The sequence below is a fragment of the Eumetopias jubatus genome, unplaced genomic scaffold, assembly GCF_037043125.1.
Source record: "Eumetopias jubatus isolate StellerSeaLion01/CBP00866 unplaced genomic scaffold, mEumJub1_p1.0 scaffold_8, whole genome shotgun sequence".
NCBI lineage: Eukaryota > Metazoa > Chordata > Mammalia > Carnivora > Otariidae > Eumetopias > Eumetopias jubatus.
This window is the reverse complement of record NW_028274814.1, coordinates 77,948,938-77,969,347: the sequence shown is the minus strand read 5'-3', so window position 1 is coordinate 77,969,347 and position 20,410 is coordinate 77,948,938. Positions and strand designations below refer to the sequence as shown.

Sequence of the window (20,410 nt, the reverse complement as noted above, 5' to 3'; positions counted from 1 at the left end):
TCAGTGGATTAAAAACAACCATCTACTTTTGTTAAACAGCACAAAGAATTTGCCTACATCTTAACCCTTTAATAATATCTTCCCACTTAGAAGGAAGTGGTTCTAAATAGCAATTTTTTGCCTGTCTTGGGCTTATCAGGATTTTTTTTTTCAGCTAAGACTTACAGTAGACACTCTAACCAATGAAAGTCTGTTGCATCCCTATCTAGTTCCTAATGCCTCTTTTCATTGTTCACTATAGTAGTTTTAATATTCCTTTTTGGTAGTACCACATTTGGTTGCAGATTCCTTTTTTTTAAAGATTTTATTTTATTCATTTTTTATTTTTGAAAGATTTTATTTATTTGACAGAGACAGCAGGAGAGGGAACACAAGCAAGGGGAGTGGGAGAGGGAGAAGCAGGCTTCCTGCCAAGCAGGGAGCCCAATACGGGGCTTGATCCCAGGATGCTGGGGTCATGACCTGAGCTGAAGGCAGACACTTAACGACTGAGCCACCCAGGCATCCCTTCTAAGATTTTATTTTTAGGTAATCTCTACACTCAACATGGGGCTCGAATTTAGGACGCCAAGATCAAGAGTTGAATGCTCTAGCAACTGAGCCAGGCAGGTGCCCCTGGTTGCAGATTCTGATTCCCATATTTCTGTAATGTGATTGCCTCCAGCTAGTTTTGAGTTGTAGAGAGTTTATAACAAATGTCTTCTTTGTACCCCTTCTCAGGGTTGGAGTCTTTGCTTATGAGTATAAATCACAGTTGCTATTGATACTATGTTTGTATTGCATCCACAATCCCAAACTGCTCTAGAATGTTTACTCTAAAAGAGCAGGGTTATCTTTCTTGTACTCTCTGTATCCCCAGTGCCTGGCACTTCGGTGCTCAATAAATTTGTTAAATGAATGAATTTCAGGAAAGGGCCTTCTAGGGACGCCCTAATCTGGAAGTGGCGTCCCTTCCAACTGACCCCCCCATTTTTGTTTTAATCACTTGTGTCTGAACTGCTGTTGTTGAGCATTGTAGATTTCTGTGTTCACCTGCAGTGTGAATCATACCTGCTCATTGGTGCTGGAGAAACCTAAACTGACACTAGATAAAGAAGCGTTGGAAGGATGGGACGCAGAAAAGATCCAGAAGGGTTAGAGGGAGAAATTTTTCCTTTCTGTAAGAGGTGTAGTGGAGATGAAAAAAGATGCTTTTAACTAAAAATCGTTGAAGTATGATAAAATTGGGATTGTGTCTGCCATTTCTATATACCCGCATTATTTATAATGGAATTGTAGAGGATTTTAGAGAAACTGGGCCTAAACCAGAACTCATATTTCCCTATTCTCGGTCCAATGGTCTATACTATATGAGAGGCAATAAGGGATAAAGATTGAGGGCTGCGTTCAAATTCACCTCTTTCTCCCATTTACTAGATATAGGCCCATTCTGTTCCTCGGTTATCTTATCTGTAAAAATGGAGATAATAGCCTCTATTATTTCAGGCTTACTCTGAAAAATCAAGTATTTATCTATGTAATTCCCAGGCTCCGTAAATACTCAATGTTTCAATAATGAACTGCGCACAAAAGAGAACTACAGCCTTTTCCTGCATAAACAGTAAGAGTCAACTGTACAGTGATCTTTTGGCCTCTGTATGTCTGGTTTTTTACCCGCTGTGTCGGGGTGGCGAGGTAGTAGCAGCCTAGGACCACACAGCGGCCAAAGGCAGCCCGAAAACCAGCCACGCCGTGAACTGAAAGAACAGCCCTGCCGCATGAGTGAGTCCAGGAGTCAGCGTACCGTCAACCTCCCTCTTCCCGGGGCGTAGTTGCTGACTGACGGACAGGTTGTCTTAGCCACCCCAGCCGCGTTTTTTCTCAGCGCCCCGCCCCCCAGACAAGATAGGTAGCTGGCCTTGGCCAATGGTGACACAGAGCCGTGGGCCCAGTAGCCAATCATGGGTTGGGAGCCTGGAAAGGAGCGGGGCCGAGTTAGAAGCGGGTGGCGCGGCCAGAGGGCTAGCGGCGCGGCGCGGCGGAGAGGTAAGATGGCGGCGGTGCTTAATCTCGCTTCCGCAGTTAGGCTGCTGCTTCGCCCCTCCTGCCCTCTCCGAGCTGCTTCTTTGTCTCCGTCAGCGTCGAGGTTGCACTCCTCCTGTAGGCTTCCAGAAGCCAGATTTCTCCGGTGCCCGGAGCCGGAGAACAAAATGGCGCTTGTACGGGCGGCCGAGGACAGGCAGGGCCCAGCCGTAGGCTCTGAGGCGGCCCGGGACAAAGGCGGCGTGCAGGGAGGCGGAGGCTGGGCGCGGCGCTGCGACGTTGCTGCTGCCGCGTGGGCCGGGCGCTCCCTCTTCGTGCGTGGCCCTGCGAGCCTGAGATACTTAAGACGTGCTGGTGGTCCGGGTGGGGGCGGGCATGGGGGAGAAGTTGAAGTGAGACAAATTGACTAATGGCCTGGGGAGACGTGGGCGGAGGGGAGTTACGGAGCGTGACTTCTGCCAGTCTTTTACCCGCGGTCGGCCCGGATTTTCGGGAAGGGTAAGGGCTTTTTGATCTTTTGTGTGAGCCTGCAGGTTTTGGTATGAACAGGATTCGGATCCACGTCTTGCCGACCAATCGGGGGAGGATCACCCCAGTGCCCAGGTCCCAGGAACCCCTGTCCTGTTCATTCACTCATCGCCCATGCTCGCAACCTCGTCTGGAGGGGCAGGAGTTTTGCATTAAGCACATCCTTGAAGACAAGAATGCACCCTTCAAGCAGTGTAGTTACATATCGACGAAGAATGGAAAAAGATGTCCCAGTGCTGCTCCAAAGCCTGAGAAGAAAGATGGGTATATATGTATAGATAATCTATGTCGTTTGTACTTTTAGTTTTAAAACGAGAGGGGGATGTGGTATATTGTGGGCTTGTGAATAGCTGGAGTTTTTGTTAAAATTGGGGTGATGGGTATATCCTTGAGAAAAAAATAAAAACCATTGAAAACTGCAGAGACAGGCCACTTCCAGTTGGGCCACTCACTTAATTTCTTTACATCTTCTCCCTTGTCTATAAAATAAGGGGATATTCGAGATTATTCTTAATCCTGGGGTTCCTGTCCCTTTGGGTCATCCCTGAACGTTGTTAAGTTGTGTATATGTGTATTCTTCTGGGAAAGGCTTCATAGCTTTCATCATATAAGCGGAAGTATTCGTGCAGAAACATAACTTGGCTAGTTAATTCTGCATGTATATTTTGGTTTTAAAAAATTGTGCCCCACATCTTATTACCTACAGTGGATTGATACTGAAGTAAAATGTAAAGTTGCCAGAGCCAGTTTTGAGAGATAAAAGTGGATCTCTTTGATTTGTTCTAAGATGATGTCAGCATTTTTATAATTGGGATGTTTTGTTTGATGAATGAAGCACCAGATTATGCTACCTGCATTTCCCCTTAGTAATACCAAATGAGTTGACCTTGGGCCAATTAAATTACTTTGTCTCACTGGCCTTTTTTATTTATAAATGAGGGTAATAGTTACTTTAGTTTCCTAAAAATGCTCTAAAGACTAGTGACTATGAAAATGGTTGAACTCTTTCAAGAAGGGACCTGAGTATAAAATGTTAATATTTTGTCTCCTTAGGGTATCTTTCTGTGCTGAACATGCCCGTAGGAATGCCCTGGCACTTCATGCTCAGATGAAGAAGACCAATCCAGGGCCTGTGGGTGAAACACTCTTGTGCCAGCTGAGCTCTTATGCTAAGACAGAGCTGGGGTCGCAGACTCCAGAAAGTAGCCGCAGTGAAGCCAGCCGAATTCTGGGTAAGGATCTTCTCTCCTAGAATGAAAAAGGGAAAAATAAGAACTCATTTTGGTTTAGCACAGTGCCTTGGACATACATGGCACATGATAATACAGTAATATTGTAATTCATTGACAATTTGGTGAGAATTCCAGGATTGCTGTGTTCACCAGTTCTTTTCGGTTTGAAGTAGTGTGTGCTTGGGTTTACTTTCTTGAGTTTATGACTGTTTCCATCATTGCTATTTTTATGCTTGTCTTTGTTAGGCAGGGTAATTTCAGGAAGCAAGAATAATTTTGAGTTGACCTTTCTGTCCTTTTGAGGGCACGGTTACCTTATTTATGTTTTAAGTAACCTTAGTTGGGTTGTATTTTTTCAAGAAGATTTTATTTGCCAGTGCCTTTGTACTAAGTTGTTCGGGTTTTTTGTTTGTTTTGTTTTCTTAAATGTTATGGTTTGGGTTAATGTGTTAAGTAATCTAGTTTTGTGTGGTGGAGTTACAGAGGTGGGAAGTCTTAATGGCTGCTCTCCCTTCCTTGCCTCAGATGAAGACAGCTGGAGTGATGGGGAGCAGGAACCCATTACTGTGGATCAGACATGGAGAGGTGACCCTGACAGTGAAGCTGATAGCATAGACAGTGATCAAGAAGATCCCCTAAAGTAAGTTGTAACTCCACATAAGGCTTTAAAATTTTTTTTGTAGTTAGAATGTGGACTATAGTAATGCATGCTATTAATAGATAAATAACCTAGGAGGGGTGAAGAGACTTCAGCTATTTGTGAGCAGTAATAGCTTCTGTATTTTAAAGTGTCCTGGCTCATCACTATCTTGCTACAGGGCAAGATTTTATTTTTTGGAAGCTGTGTAATTTGGAAAAATTTTGGAAATCAAATTCTACACATGAAAAAGTATAGGGGAGGAAAATAGGAAATTTCTTGGACATCATGGGAGGTTGGTTGAGAAATGCTTAGATCAGTGAGAGAAGAGGAAATTGATATAAATGGATTCCTGGCTTAAACCTCAGGAACAATAATGTGATTGTATCTGAATAACTACTTTTTTTTTTTTTGCAAAATTACATTTTATGAGGTTTTTTTTTTTCCCTAGTAGAAAAATAAAAAGGTGTTCAAGAATTTCCTTTGGTTTCATGCCTAAGAAAGAGAAACTGATTTAGAAACCTAGAAGTGAGTAATCATTCTAATTATATCTTAAATAAGGTTCTACTCTTCACTTAGCCCATGATCACCTTAGGAGTTGTAGAAACAAAAACATTGCCACTCACAGTCTCATATTTCTGTCTCATGGTTTGGGTTTAGTTTAATCTTTTTTTTTTGTTTTCTTCATCTTTTCTGACTACTGTCTCTTAACAGTTTCATTTTGCATAGAAGTATTGTAAATAGTAGGGATAATGAATTTCTACTCCAAAAGTCACTTAGGTTTACATTTTCTGAGTAGAATAATTTCATCTATTTTTCTTGAGTAATGTCAGTATAGTCAGCTCTTCAGGAAGTACTTGTTTGGAAAGTCTCATCTAAGTAGTTTGAAAAGGAATGTTCATTATCTGGCAGGATTCTCTTAGAGTAGTAACTTTGTACCATACATTCTTTTTTTTTTTTTTTCCCCATTGTGCTTCTGGAAATGCCAGACTTGCTGCTTTGAAGAGGTATATTCTCTGTAGGGTCACAAAGTGACTGTCCTTTGGTGTGATAAATGCTCACCTTCGAAGGTCCAGAAACTTGATTTTGTCAGTAGTAATCTAGAGTGGATCAGTTTCTAGGGGACATGTTTATGCTAGTGTAACTTAAAAATACCAGTTAATTTTATGAGATGTATAAATGTTAAAAGGACTAGGTACTTGATGTCAAAAGGAACATTCAAAGGGGAAAATGAAGTAGGCAACTAAATATAAGGCTTCCCTTAATTCCCCTATGAGATTATCCAAAAAAAATTTCGGCCTCCTAAAGTATTTGCATTTTTGGGTATGTCAGTAGAGTTGTTAAATGTCTTATACTAAATTTGTTAATATGGTTACATATTGCTGTCCAAATTTAACAAGTCTTTTTATTTAATGAAATTATTTTAATTTCATCTCCGGTGTCAATGTTTTGTTGTCACTAGGACCATTTTTTGATCATTAACAACTTAGCAGCAAATATCTTCTTCACTTGCTTTTTCAGAATGGTACTTTTTGTATTGCTTATGATGATGTCATTAGAGATTTTATCCTACCTAGAATTAATACTGGTATAGTTTCTTTCCCCTCTTGTAGGTATTTCTTTGTGATTGTCCTCAAAGTAACCATTTACTTAATTGCTTTGTAAAAAGGATCTGAAGAGTTCATTTACAACAACATCCTGCACTGGTGAAGTTTTAGCTTAAGATTAATTGTTAAATCTTTCCTTTTTAAAAAGTAATTTTTACCATATGATGTCTACCAGCATTCAGAACTAGTTTTGGTAAATGTTATTTCAGGTTATTGAGTCTTCATCATTGTTATTAAAATAAATTTGGGGGAATACTCTTTCGGAAGAGACATTATGTAATGGAATATAAGATGGCTCCCTCTTTTTTGAAGATGAATTCAGATAATAAAACCCTGCTTAAATTTGTGAATATCAGAGTAAGGGAAGTTGGTACATGATTTTAGTAACTACCTGTGAATGTCTGGAACATCCATCTTTAAATAAATGATTCACTCCTCCACTCCCCCCAGTGATTTGTAGTAAATTCTAATTGTAGTGGCTTTCCATTTATAAATTCTAGTCCCTAGACTATTGAAAATTCTCTTCTGACAGGGTACAATGAAATTAATTTCATTTTAACAAAATTGATACTAGGTTAAGGCCTCAGTATTTTAGGTTTGCAGACATACTAATGCAGCAAACTGATTTTCCTAAAGATGCAAACTAATCATCTTATTTAGACTTCAGATATTTTTAAAACCTTTTCACAATTTTTTGATAGTCTTAGATTTTATTCAACATGATTTGGTTCTTAATTTGTTATTTTTACTTCAGAGTACTTTGTAATTGTACTTATGCACAGGTAGTATTAGCTTCCATTTGTATTCGAAAAAAATTTTGGGCAGAGATTACTTGCTGTCAGCCCTGAAGTTAATAATTGTATTTATTCTGTGTGTTTTAATGGCTTAACAGCTAATTTTTTAAGAAGGTATAATTTTTGGATTTAAAATTAGTTTGAGTATGTAATTTGTATGTATTGTTTTTTTAAATAAAGGAAATAATTTTGACTCGTCAAAATATGAAAATAGGAAGTTAAGTATATATCTGATTTCCTCTTCCTGGTTGGTTATATAATGATCATATAAGGCTAATGGAACCAAAAACTTTTAAATTTGCAGCTAATCTTTTCATTTAGACCTAAGTCAGAATAAGGAAAGTCTCCAATTAAATTGCTGTTTAACTCAGTTGCTTATGTGACCTCATCATAATCACTAGAATAACTTTTTAAAAAAATTCTATTAATTTATAATTGGTGGCAAAGCTTAGTAAAGTTGATGTGGACCTAGATCTTTGGCAATTAAGGGCTAACCCAGGGAACTGTATTTTGAGAAATTTGTCAAGAAAATGAGCTGGGGACCGTGAATAACCACTGTGGACCAGTGTTTTGAGGCCTCATGTAAGTTCCAATATAGGAATGTATTTTAAATTAGAAATTGAAATTATTATTTTTTATACTTCAGTTAAAGTTTTTAAGATATTAATGTTACTAAATTAAATACTTTTAAGCTGTCCTGACTGGTAAGTGACTAAATTATGAAATGGAATAAGATTGTAGATTAATAAAAATTGTGAATGTTCCATATCTTCACTTCTTAACTGCAGATAACTGGGAAAAATAATGAAACCTCTTCCCTTCCTCATATTGTAAAATCATACATTAGTATCCATGCTCGGGGATTTTCTTTTGTTTGTTTTTTAATAACTTGAATGCTGTCTGTGAAAACATTCATATTTAATAAGGTGATGGTCTCAGTGCTGACTTCTTGTTAAATAACAAACTTAAGTCTCCTCTCTACCCTTTTCTCCTTTTAAGCTTGGATTTAATATTGTATTTTCTTATTCTTTGCTGAATTCTGTTTTGTTCCAGACATGCTGGTGTGTACACAGCAGAAGAAGTTGCCCTGATAATGCGTGAGAAGCTAATTCGTTTGCAGTCTTTGTACATTGATCAGTTTAAACGACTTCAGCATCTGCTCAAAGAGAAGAAGCGACGTTATTTACATAATCGCAAAGTGGAACATGAAGCTCTAGGCAAGTCTTATGCTAGTCCCAACCAGCTATTTGTGGGTTCAAAATGTGAATTTGGTCGTAGTTAGATTTATTTCTGTCTTGGTACCTGGAGTGAAGGAGAATTTGCTTTTCAAAGTGGCTATCTTATGGCCAAAGTTTACCCTGTTTATTTCTTGTTAATTTGGAGCAGCCATCCTTTATTGGTTGCTTAGCACATAAGATCTGGACTGTTGTGACTTACCAGGTAGTAGTCTCCTGACTGGCCCAGAGGGACTTTTGGCCAAAGAACGAGAGAACTTAAAGCGTCTAAAATGTCTTCGGCGGTATCGTCAGCGCTATGGAGTGGAAGCCTTATTACATAGGCAGCTGAAGGAACGCAGAATGCTGGCCACAGATGGTGCTGCCCAACAGGTAATTTGTGTTTATACCTCTAAAGGGGTTATGTATTTGCTTTGTTTACAAAATTAGGGTAATAGTCAAAACATTGTACAGTCTTGGCTCTGAAATCTAACTTAATTGGATGTGGGGTAAATTGAAAAGAGCACTTTGAGTCCAGAGACTCTTGATCTTGAGGTTGTCAAATGTTGAGTTTTTTAGCCTTGAAGGACGTACCTTTCTTAAATGTTATAAGTAAGTATTCTCATAGATAATTGGTTGTATTTTTCTTTCCCTTTTTTTTTTTGTAGGATTTATTTATTTATTTTAGAGTGCATGTGAGTGGGGTGGAGGCAGAGGGAGAAGAATTTTTTTTTTGAAGATTTTATTTATTTGACAGAGACAGAGGGAACACAAGTAGAGGGAGTGGGAGAGGGAGAAGCAGGCTTCCCACTGAGCAGGGAGCCCGATGCGGGGCTCGATCCGAGGACTCTGGGACTGTGATCTGAGCCGAAGGCATTTAACGACTGAGCCACCCAGGCGCCCCAGGAGAAGAATCTTTAAGCAGACTCCCCTCTGAGCAGGGAGCCCAACACGGGCTTGATCTTTCAGCCCATGAAATCATGACCAGAGCTGAAACAAAGAGTCGGATGCTTAACCAACTGAGCTACCCAGTTGTCCCAGTTGGTTGTATTTTCTTTTGATGATTTGTTTGATTTATCTATTTTTTCCATTTTAGGCTCATACAACTCGGTCCAGTCAGAGGTGCTTGGCCTTTGTGGATGATGTTCGTTGTTCCAATCAGTCTCTTCCAATGACCAGACACTGCCTTACCCGTATCTTTTTTATTCGGTTCAGTTTGCTAGCTAGACTAAAGGCTGGTGGGAATCTCTGATAATTTGCTTGATTGAAGGTCTTTGTTTTCCTTTGGCCCTGAATCAAGGCCAGCAGTTTGCTGAAACTGTTGGTTTCAAGCAGGAGCCTAAAGAAAAGTCTTTCTATGGTCTGTTGGCCATTTCAGAACTTTGGAAATGTAATGGTCAATTCATTAGAAAGAAATACCTAAGTCATTGGAGATAGGGGTGGGCTAATATTTATTTGTAATAGATTAATACTGGGATTCCAAAATACAGAGATCCTGATAGAACTTTTTCATTGGAAATACAATAGTGTTAAATCCAGTTACCATACACACACAAAAATTACTATGGGTTTTCCACCAAAAAACTGTGGGTTCTGAACTGTGACCTTTCTTTGAGAATTATCCTTTTGGATGGTCAGGGCCCTAATTTGTATATTTTAGATTTCATTCAAATTGGAAACTTAATATTTCCAAAAATAGAATGATTCCACTCCCCACCTTTCCAGTTAGTTTGTGTTTGGACCATCATAACATCTCTTGATTTGCTATGAGACCATATTTATTATCTGGTTGTAAGACTTTTTGAGTTTATTGGATTGTGAAAGTGCATCTTTATTATGGATATCAAGAAAGTTACTTTCACAGTAAAAGCACTTGTTAAGTATGATGATCTTTATTATCTGAAAGGCTTAAATCTTGCTGGATTTCATTTGCCTGGCAAGAGATACAAAGTATTTGGAAATAAAGTGTATCTTTAATAGGAAAAGAAGGAGAACCTTCTCTTGGTCTTCTGAGAGGAAAAATTTTTTTCTGTTTATTGAGTATTTTACCAGTTTATTAATGATAATAAATATCTGATAAAGGATTACTGTCTTTAATATACAAAATACTTGTGCAGGGTAATTAAAAACTAAAGATACATGCTTAAAACATAATTGGGCAAAGGTGGACAGATTTAAAAGTAGAAGTGGCCCAATGTTGAAAAGTGTTTATCTTTTCACGTAATTGAAGTAGGTAATAAGGAAATTTTTATCTGTGAATTTGATACTTGTATATATATATTTAATGAACTAGTGAATTTCAAGTTGGTGAGGTTGTGGTGAATGAATTCTAAATATTGCCAAGTGGGAAGATCAAGTGGTGGAAGCTTTTTAGAAAGCAGCTTGGCAATATTCATATTGTTTGATATGATAATGTTACCTTGGAATTTATTTTAAGGGGATAATCAAATGCAGACTGATATTTTTACATAAAATTCTTTCAACTGGAGACAGCCTTAAAATTTCCAGAAATGGGGTATAGAGAAGAAAATTATGATACAACATTATATGGAATATGTTTAGGCAATAAACGTTAGATTTAACAAAATTTATGAATGACAGGAAAATGATTGTGACAAAAATAGGATATGGAATTACATGTAATCAAATACTGGGAGGGGAATTAACAGAAATTGACTTTTCGATGGGGGTTTATGAATGCCCATTACTCCTCTGCCTTGTACTTCTCAGGTTTTTTTCAGTGAGCTTCAATTACTTTATAAGTCAGAAAAACTCAATTTATAGATATTAAGGAATATTTTAGAATTACAGTATTATACTCAAATAGTTTGTTAGGATATTAATATTTTAAAAAAGTTGAAAATGAAATGTATTTGAAAAGACAAGGGAAGTATGATTTCTTTTGTTTTATGCTTTTTTCCTTTCCACTCCATAGTTGCTTAAGTCGCTTACCCTTCCTTAAGTCCTTATCCCAGAGAAAGATGCGACTGCCATTGGTGACCTGTTAACTCTTTACTCTGGTCTAATGGAGACAGCACTGGACTGAAAGTGAAGGACCCAGACTCTAGTTGTAGGTCAACCATTCCCTTCTTTATCTCTCTTGTCCCCATTGGAAAGGAAAGGGGGTGGAGGAGGATGGGGGAGGGTTTTTCCAGGATATTGTATTAAATAAGAGACTTGTGAAAGTCCTTGGAATTCCATGAAAAAAGTTCTGATTAAAACATTTTTAATGGATTGATTTTAAGTATTAATAATTTAATAAGATTGGACTTTTTAAGCACATCATAGACTTTAGATTTTCTTAAGCACATAGAGAATACAATGTTCCTGTTAGAGTCATTTGTTTGTTCATTTGATTGTTCATTTTCATTCAATAAATACTGTTTGTACTATTTACTGTTCCTTTAGAGTGGTAGTTCTCAACTGGGGGCCATTTTATCCCCATTTGGCAATGTGTGGAGACAGTTTTGCTTGTTATAATTTAGGGATGAGAGTGCTACTGACATCTAGTGGGTGGAGGCCAGGAATGCTGCTAAGCATCCTACAATGCACAGGATGGCAGGGTTTTACGGTTGTGAAACCTTGCCTTAATTAAGTTTAGCAGTTTCCAAGAATTGATTGAAACAAATGGCTTTATTCAAGAAGTTTTATTTGGTTTAAAAATAAAATGTATGCTAGACTTTTTAATTTTTAGAAATTACCTTAAAATTTGGAGGAAAGTTTACCTATAATTTTATAATCCCGGGTACAATTAGTTTATAGAAAATTGTACTTTCTGGTTTAAAAATAAGCCCACTTTTGAAATAACAGTTGTCTGTTAATGTAGGGGAAAAATCATGTAGTTAGGATTTCAAGAAATGGTTATCACTTGAATAAAACATTTCATAGAGTAACTTGAACTAAATTTTGTTGTTTTATCTAATCAGTTTAATTTTGATTCATCCTACAGAGCTGTTTTGCCAACTTGGAAACTGACCCTTTTCTGTTTTACCCTTACTAGAAGTTGTTAGTGCTCCTGGAGTGTTCCTGGAGTACTTCTTTTCCGTGGGACCTCATAGGCAAAATTAGCTTCTTTCCTTTCTCTTTGGGACCATGACAGAACTCCCCTGCACTAGCACCCCCATCCCCCAAAAAAGCAAGGGGGCATGGAAATTTATTTTTATTTTTTGTCTTATTACTAGAGGTGCTGTTTTCCTCAGTTCTCTGCTGCTTTAAACATATCATGTAAACATTCTGGAAACAAGATTCAAAAAGTTTTTGTAGTTTTTTTGCCAGTGTGCTTAACAGAGCAGAAACACTGTATCTCTTGACTCTTGGGAGGGCTTGGTAGTGCTTCTGCAAACTATCTGCCTTTGCCATAGCATGTTTCTTCTGAATAGGTACAGATTCCTAGGGTTGTTACTGCTGTTTGTTTAGCAGTGTTTTCGAATGTTTTGTGTTTGACTCTCCTAAGTGAGAACAAGATTAGTGTCTCTAGTTTAAATGACTGGGCTCCTGATGTTTAGGTTGGGGACTAGATTTAAATTACTGGTAGAGCTAGAACTAGATGTTAGTGAATGACACTTACTTTGAGAACTTTAAAAATTGCTAACTGTGTTTGGTTCTGTTTCAAACGTAATAAATTGTCTTCTGTAGTGCAGACCTTGAATTTTACATGGCAGACAACACTTGTATTTTGTGCCTCCAGTAGATCCATTTTATTTCCCTTGACCATTTTTCTACAGATATTTGTCAGGACACGAATCAGGTTCTCTTCAAATGCTGCCAGGGGTCTGAAGAGGTACCCTGCAACAAACCAGTTCCTGTAAGCCTCTCTGAGGATCCCTGCTGCCCACTGCATTTCCAGTTGCCTCCTCAGATGTATAAGCCCGAGCAGGTACTGTCTGTGCCAGACGATCTGGAAGCCGGCCCCATGGATCTGTACTTGAGTGCTGCCGAGCTTCAGCCCACTGAGAGTTTACCTCTGGAGTTCAGTGATGTAAGTTAGAGAAGCTCTGCTCTGGTTGGTCCTTGAGGCAAGGCCTTATTTATTAATGGTGAGACTAGGTTAGTCTTTTGTGGCCAGGAGACTTTGATAAAGTTTTTGAAATGATACATGTATGGTTGTTATTTGTATGTTAGCATATTGATTTAGAGACAGTTAAATTGGAAGGAGTTTTTATTTTTTGAGGGAATAAGGGAATTAAATTGTAAACTATGGGAAGTTGGAAAGTGAAGATTATGGTTGGATTTGGTATAGCCAGGAAACTTGGTACCCATCCACAAGGTGAGTGATTCACTAGAATCTTAATAATACAAATGAATTCCTATATCTACTCTTGACAGTTGTAAGCTTGTGTTTTTGCTCTGTAGTTGTAAAGGTTTCATTTTCAGGTTAATTTGCCCCCCCAAGAAATGACTCTAAACTTAGCTCTGGCTGCTGGCTTTTATTTTTGATATGTTATTGTAGATTCCGTTGTGAATGGACTAGAACAACAGTGATATCTTTTTAAGTATTTACAACCTTCGAAGTATGTACACTACTTTTTAAATTGGTCCCAGCCCGTAAACCCATCTCTGATTTTATTTGTTCCCCTAGTTAGCACTACCCTACTATCTGACTCAGGGATCAGTTGTCATACCATCTCTGTCTTAGCATTTTACTTAATATTTAGTGTTCTGCATAAAGGTCTTCATTATTTATTCTGAAGATAAATCTGAATTTCATAATAAAGATGTGTTGTATATAACCATGACATGTTTAACAGATCTAAATGGAAAATTGAATATAGGTTATAGGATTATTTGCTAAGAGGAGAAGCAAAGTTTGGGTGGCTTCAAGGGTATTGCTTGCTAAAAAGGATATACCAGGATAGGGTAATATCTGAAAAAGAAAAGTGGTATTAAGAATAAACTGATTCTAATTTTTTTTTCATAACCCCCCCTTTTTTGGTTACAAATGATCTACAGGCTTATTTAACTTTTTCATTATTTCATTTATAATAAAATTTAATTTTTATTACAATCCTGATTATAAATGCTTTTTTAAAAATTTCTTTCACACAGATTTCATAGAATATGAAAAGTAGAAAGGGACCTTATTGTATACTTCAGTACTTCCCAAAGTTTTCCAATGAGATTATGTTGAAGAGGGTAAATGAACAGATAGCCCTTTGTTGATAAGGACAGAGTTTTGTCCACTTCCCTTCATTTTAAATGTGAAGAAAATGCAGAGAGGTGCTATCTTTTTTTTTTTTTTTTAGCTTTCAGTAACATGAGCAACTTTATAAGGTCTGAAAATTAACCTAATAAGCACTACCATCACCACATTCCTTTCAGATAATAATGTACATATGTAGAAACTAGCACATTTATTTTATGTATATGTATTAGGCTAGGAACTTTTATTTCATCTGATAATTTCTTAGAACCATTTCTGTTTTGACCTTTCTGCTTTTCCCCTTTCATCTGTTTTTGCCATATGAGTATTGCTCTTTGGAGAATTTTTACACAAAATATTAGAGATTATAAGATTTCATGATTATATGTGAAACTGACATTTAAGGAATCTCAATTTTAAAAATATTTAGGGGCGCCTGGTGGCTCACTCAGTTAAGGGTACGACTCTTAATTTCGGCTCAGGTCATGATCTCAGGGTCCTGGGATCCAGGCCGGCGTCAGGGGAGTCTCTGCTCAGCGGGGAGTCTCTTTGGCCCTCCTCCTCTCTCTGCCTCTCCTGCTTGTGCGCTCGCTCTCAAATGAATAAAATTTTTAAAAAATACTTAACATACTGTCAAATCTGTTAATTCTTATTGTTTGGGTTTTTTTTTCTTCTCTTCCAAAAAATGTGTGAGAAATAACCTTATTTTTGGGATTCCAGTGGGTTTTTAAGATGTTAGAGTGACATGACAATGTTAGAGTTTTAAAAATGATAAACAATTATTTGTACTTGATCTCTTATGTTCATAATATGCTTTTGATAAATCATATTGGTCATTGTAAGTATAGTTTTAATCTTTGGAGGTAATTCTTCAGAAGATGTTGGAACAAAATCCAGTTTTAGAAAAGAAATTTTGTCCTCCTATAAATTCTGGATATATTTATTAGTATACAGTTTTGCTGGGGAAAGATGATTTCTTAATTGTGTGAATTTCATGTTAGAGTTTTAAAAATGATAAACAATTATTTATACTTGATCATCTCTTATGTTCATAATATGCTTTTGATAAATCATATTGGTCATTGTAAGTATAGTTCTAATCTTTGGAGGTAATTCTTCAGAAGATGTTGGAACAAAATCCAGTTTTAGAAAAGAAATTTTGTCCTCCTATAAATTCTGGATATATTTATTAGTATACAGTTTTGCTGGGGAAAAATGATTTCTTAATTGTGTGAATTTCACCAAGCAAGCTTAGCTTGTAACCTACATTCTGCCTTAGATATCATTTCTATAACTTGTTAATAACATCTGGTAATTTTACCCGTGGGAGGACCAGGTGTTAGATATCAATCTAGGTTAAAATTCAGTGTTTCATTCTGGATATTACACTTGCCTGTTTTCTCTGCTTTGATCCAAGGATGTTTGGCAAGTAACAACCTAATACCATAATCCTACTACTTTTTGTGTGTGATTTTTGAGATTAGAACAAAATGTGGATTCTGTCTTTATGTCCTGATGGACTTATGTTTCTAAACATTCCTGTTGTGATAGGCATTTCTGCTGATCCTCTCTTCTTCTTTAGGTTCCTTTCCCCAATTTTAATTCTTGTAACAGACAATACAAACATGTGAGAAAAGTCTTTTCATTATCTATTTTCTTTAGAAAATATTTCTGTACCATTGTCATCTTGAGACTTGAAATTTTATGCCTCACCACTTAAATGTGTTCTTTTATTTTCATTTATTTATTTTTTTAAAGGTTTTACTATTTATTTGTCAGAGCGAGAGCACACGCATAAGCAGGGGGAGTGGCAGGCAGAGGGAGAAGCAGGCTCCCTGCTGAGCAAGGAGTCTGATGCAGGACTGGATCCCAGGACCTGAGCCAAAGGCAGACACTTAACCAACTGAGCCACCCAGGTGTCCCTAAATGGGTTCTTTTAAATTCCGAGTTAATTATTTGTATAATTGCATAGTAAAAGAATTGGAGAAAACCGTTCACAGGCTTAACCACGTAGGAATACTGGTTTCTGTGGATAATACAGAAGTTTCTAGGCACCTGGGTGGCTCAGTCAGTTTAGTGTGGGACTCTTGGTTTTGGCTCAGGTCATGGATCTCATGGGTTGTGAGATCCAGCCCTATGCCAGCTATGTGCTCAGTGGGGAGTCTGCTTGAAGAGTCTCTCCCCCCGCTTGCACACTCTCTAAAATAAATAATTAATAATTTCTAACACATGTAAAATCGATGTTAGGTAGCTGACCATATCCTTTTCTGAATTTCTGCTTAAATTGAACAGTTATAATGTACATTTCTTTAATTAATATTCTTTAATTATTGTGAAGTGTGATACTTAATTTGGTGATTAGCACACCAAAGAAATGGAACGGGTTTCAAACTCTTAGACTTAATTTAAAAGCATAGAACTAAGTCTGTTGTAAAGCTAGATTACTGGAAACAGAGCCTCTATAAAGTGGACTGGGCATAGGGGAGTAGAAGCCCTTTGTAATTTTCACTCTTGGGAAGGGAGTGTTGCAGTAGACTCTTGGTAGCTTGAAAGTCAGTTTGACACATTGTCTGTGGCTTTGCAATGCTTTTGGCCCTGAAATCAAGACCAGTGGTTTGCTGTAGCTGTTGGTTTCAAACAGGAGCCAAGAGTGGTATGTTTCTTTTTCTTTTTTTAAAGATTTTATTTATTTATTTGACAAGAGACACAGCAAGAGAAGGAACACAGGCAGAGGGAGTGGGAGAGAGAGAGAAGCAGGCTCCCTGTACGGGGCTAGATCCCAGGACCCTGGGATCATGACCTGAGCTGAAGGCAGACGCTTAACGACTGAGCCACCCAGGCTTCCCCAGTAATGTGTTTCTGTGGTCTGTTAGCCATTCAGCATCCAGTGAGAATAGCTCGTTCGGTTGGAAGAACATAGTTTTTTTGGAATATGACCTTTTTTTTTTTGAAAGGTTTTATTTATTTATTTTACAGCGAGAGAGGGAACACAAGCAGGGGGAGTGGGAGAGGGAGAAGCAGGCTTCTTGCTGAGCAGGGAGCCCAATGCGGGGCTCAATCCTAGGACACTGGGATCATGACCTGAGCCAAAGGCAGACATTTAACGACAGAGCCACCTAGGCGCCCCTCTTTCTTTCTTTTTTTTTTTAATTTTCTTTTAGTTTTTTAAAAAAGGTTTTATTTTAGAGAGTGGGAGGGAGAGGGGAGAGCAGGAGTGCAGGGGGAGGGGCAGAGGGCAGAAGCAGACTCCCCACTGAACAGAGAGCCTGGCATGGGGCTCCATCCCAGGACCCTGAGATCATGACCTGAGCCGAAGGCAGAGGCTTAACCGACTGAGCCACCCAGGTGCCTGCCCCCCCCCCCCCGCCTTTTTAAAGAGCAATTGAAGTATGTTTTGTTTAAGAATTAGGGATTTCTGGGTGGGAATAGGGACTTAATCAGAATAGTATTTCCTAGCTCACTGTGACTGTTAAGACATTACTCAAGCAATCTCATATTGTCCAGTCTTTTTTTTTTTTTTTTTTTAAGTAAGCTCTTTGCTCATCATGGGTCTTGAACTTAAAACCCTGAGATCAAGAGTCGCATGCTCTACCGACTGAGCCAGCCAGGCACCCCGCATATTGTCCAATCTTTTAAAGCAGTATTTTATTTTAGTTTGTGATTATTCTGATTGTCCATATTAGATTCACCACTGGTGAACTTAGATGGTGACTATAGTTAGTCTTAGAAGGAATAAACTTTTTTTAAATAACATTTTTTGGTAAAATATTTGTAAAACATGAAATTTACTGTTTTAACCATTTTTACGTGTACAATTCAGTGGTATTAAGTACAATCACAGTATCGCACAGTTGCCACCATTGTCCATCTCTAGAACTTTTCTGTCAGTCCTGAACTGTGTGTGCCCATTGAACTATAACTCCTGCTTCCTCTCTCCCTCCAGCCCCTGGTAGCTAGTATTCTACTTTTTGTCTCTGAATTTTTCTATTTGAAAATACTTTTTTTTTTTAAAGCTAGTATAGTGGTCTGTGCTTTATACTCAGCAGCGAGCAAAAGTTCTTAGTGCTTTTGGATCTTATCCCATTTGTTGGACATTCTGGGAAAATCTTTTGATTAAAGGTAGGAAGGGGGTGAGGGAAATATGGGAAAATTGCTTTGAGGTTTGTTGAAAAATATGCCAGCTTCAGTTTATCGGTTTCCTTGATTTTGCTGATGGGCTTTTCTCTTTCTTTTCCTAGGACTTGGATGTTGTGGGTGATGGTATGCAGTGCCCTCCTTCACCCTTACTTTTTGATCCTTCACTAACCCTTGAAGATCATACAGTCAAAGAAATTGCTGAAGGCCCAGTGGATATTCTGGCAAGTGATGGACAACCCCATCCAGGCACAGGTCTTCCTGCTGGCTATGGCTAGCATGTACTCCCAGTGAGTGGGGTTGTCATCATGAGTAGCCTGTATGGGTGCCCCAGATGGCAGTTCTCCAGATGGGCCCTTAAAGAGAACAGCACTAGTCTCAGAATCTCAGAGAACAGGACACAGGTTTCTTTAGTTAACTAGATGTTAAGATAAGGAATCTACATAAATGGTTCTTTTTAAAGGGAGAGTTCAGCCCTGGAATTGTTTTCATCATAGAGTAAGGACAAGTAATGTGATTTGGCTTCTTTCTTTGAGCCTTGGGTGGGGTACTGGTGGCCCTGACTGAAGACTAGCAGTTGTACTGTAGCTGTTAGTTTCAAGCAGAGGCCCAAAGGACTGTCTTCCTGTGATCTGCTGGCTGTTCTGGAAACTCAGCAGAGAATGGCTGTTTCATTGGAAGAAACAACCCACAGTTCTCCCTCTTGTTGGGAGGGCCTTAGGAATGCTACATGTCATGACTACTGACTTCAAGGGTCAGAGATAGTTAAGTATGGGGAAGAGTAACGTCTCAGAGTTACTGTATTTCTCCTGTCTTGATCTTGATAAGTCAGATTCATGTTTAAGACCATAATGAATGAATTTGTAACCAAAGTGACTTCTCTTTTAACAGGGCCAGATGCAGATGGCTGGAGATGGGTACAGATCACAGGGGTCTCGAAATTCTGAGAAAGCCTCTGCACCACTGCCTCAGAGTGGAGTGGCTACTGCAAATGGGAAGCCAGAATCCTCTTCTATCAGTTGATAATTTGTTTGGGGAACCATTTGACTTTGGCGGATTTGAATTTTCCATTCTTTAAATAAGTATTTATGACTGTCTCTCACTGAAGGACTACTCAGACTATGACGTTTTTCCTCTGGGTTATCGAGTGCTCTAGTCAAACATGAGCCAAATTTGTGGGGGAGGGACCAATAGTGTCTTCCCACTCTGCACTAGGAAGAGAGAGAGGTGATTCCTGTCAGAGCTGCTGGGATTGAGAGAGTATTTGGGATTGCGCCTAAGGGGAGAGAGATCTTAGTAATGGGAATTCCCAAGTCCAGGCACAAATACACATGTGTGTTTAGGTAGGAGATGTGTTCCCTTGGGATATTAATGGAACCCAGTGTCTGATTATCTCTATCTAATGGCCTGTGTTTTAGCCTTTCTTCACGTCTCACCTGATTGGTAATCTGAGCCCCTTCCCCCACTAAACTCTGACCTATAACCTCTGAGAATAGCCCACAGGACTGGGCCCTCCTTAACCATCCATCTTGCTTCTAACCTATGTAAATTTCTGTGGGGGCTATCTTATGTAAGATACAATAAAAAATTGTATATAGTTTCTATTAAATGTTAAAATGTTATGAAAATGTAAAACAATCACTTGAATGCATGTTTTCTTTATCTTTGAATGTGTATATATATTTTTTGGGTTTGTAGGGAGTTGTCTCTGATGGGGAAGGGGAAAACAGGAGAGGTAAATTTCCATCCCAAGAAGTAAATACATTTTCAGTAACTTGGTTTGGTTTGGAGGATGAGATAAAAACCTGTAAGCAGTAAGTGGAAAGGGGTGGCACTTCCTTATTAAAGCCTGCCAGTTCCAGAAGTCTCCCTTTTATTCATCCTGCTCTCTGTGCCCACCTACTCCCACTTGGATTTCTTTCTCCCAGTTGATGTCTGATTATCATCTCAAAATTCTCTAGAGCTAGGAATGTATGTATGTAAAACTTCCACTGAAGTTGAGCCCGATGCTAGATCACAGAGATAGGCATACACTGTCAAGATAATTTTGATGATGAATCTAAAGATAGGGTTAAAACAGAAGTTCACTTAGGATTGAGTTTC

The 20,410-nt window shown here is 38.3% G+C and overlaps 1 protein-coding gene and 3 non-coding genes across 7 annotated transcripts; all 4 read left to right on the top strand.

The window, feature by feature from the left end:
• The first annotated feature begins 1,905 nt into the window (after window positions 1-1,905).
• KANSL2 (KAT8 regulatory NSL complex subunit 2) lies at window positions 1,906-19,945 on the top strand. 4 transcript variants are annotated; one of them, XM_028125638.2, is made up of 10 exons: window positions 1,906-2,025; window positions 2,549-2,814; window positions 3,604-3,782; window positions 4,308-4,422; window positions 7,874-8,037; window positions 8,261-8,427; window positions 9,131-9,227; window positions 12,759-12,910; window positions 18,412-18,531; window positions 19,199-19,945. In XM_028125638.2, the coding sequence occupies exons 1-10, from the start codon at window positions 1,906-1,908 to the stop codon at window positions 19,328-19,330; spliced, it is 1,512 nt and encodes a 503-aa protein (XP_027981439.2). In that variant the 3' UTR covers window positions 19,331-19,945. The 4 variants fall into 4 exon arrangements, with proteins under 4 accessions (XP_027981439.2, XP_027981436.2, XP_027981437.2 ...); XM_028125635.2 differs by having other exon boundaries at window positions 12,759-13,012; XM_028125636.2 differs by having other exon boundaries at window positions 12,759-13,012; window positions 18,412-18,597; window positions 19,199-19,288.
• LOC114225895 (small nucleolar RNA SNORA2/SNORA34 family) lies at window positions 9,319-9,455 on the top strand. Its single transcript, XR_003612630.1, has one exon. It is a non-coding gene; the product is annotated as a small nucleolar RNA SNORA2/SNORA34 family (small nucleolar RNA).
• LOC114225897 (small nucleolar RNA SNORA2/SNORA34 family) lies at window positions 16,763-16,887 on the top strand. Its single transcript, XR_003612632.1, has one exon. It is a non-coding gene; the product is annotated as a small nucleolar RNA SNORA2/SNORA34 family (small nucleolar RNA).
• Window positions 18,861-18,996, top strand: LOC114225896 (small nucleolar RNA SNORA2/SNORA34 family). Its single transcript, XR_003612631.1, has one exon. It is a non-coding gene; the product is annotated as a small nucleolar RNA SNORA2/SNORA34 family (small nucleolar RNA).
• Window positions 19,946-20,410: the final 465 nt, after the last annotated feature.

Bases quoted from the DNA above. Each gene is read 5' to 3' on its own strand.
- KANSL2 (XM_028125635.2), top strand. From the start codon at position 1,906: ATGGTGACACAGAGCCGTGGGCCCAGTAGCCAATCATGGGTTGGGAGC. The intron at 8,428-9,130 runs GTAATTTGTGTT...TTTCCATTTTAG, and splicing joins CAGATGGTGCTGCCCAACAG to GCTCATACAACTCGGTCCAG. The intron at 9,228-12,758 runs GTATCTTTTTTA...ATTTTTCTACAG, and splicing joins GACCAGACACTGCCTTACCC to ATATTTGTCAGGACACGAAT.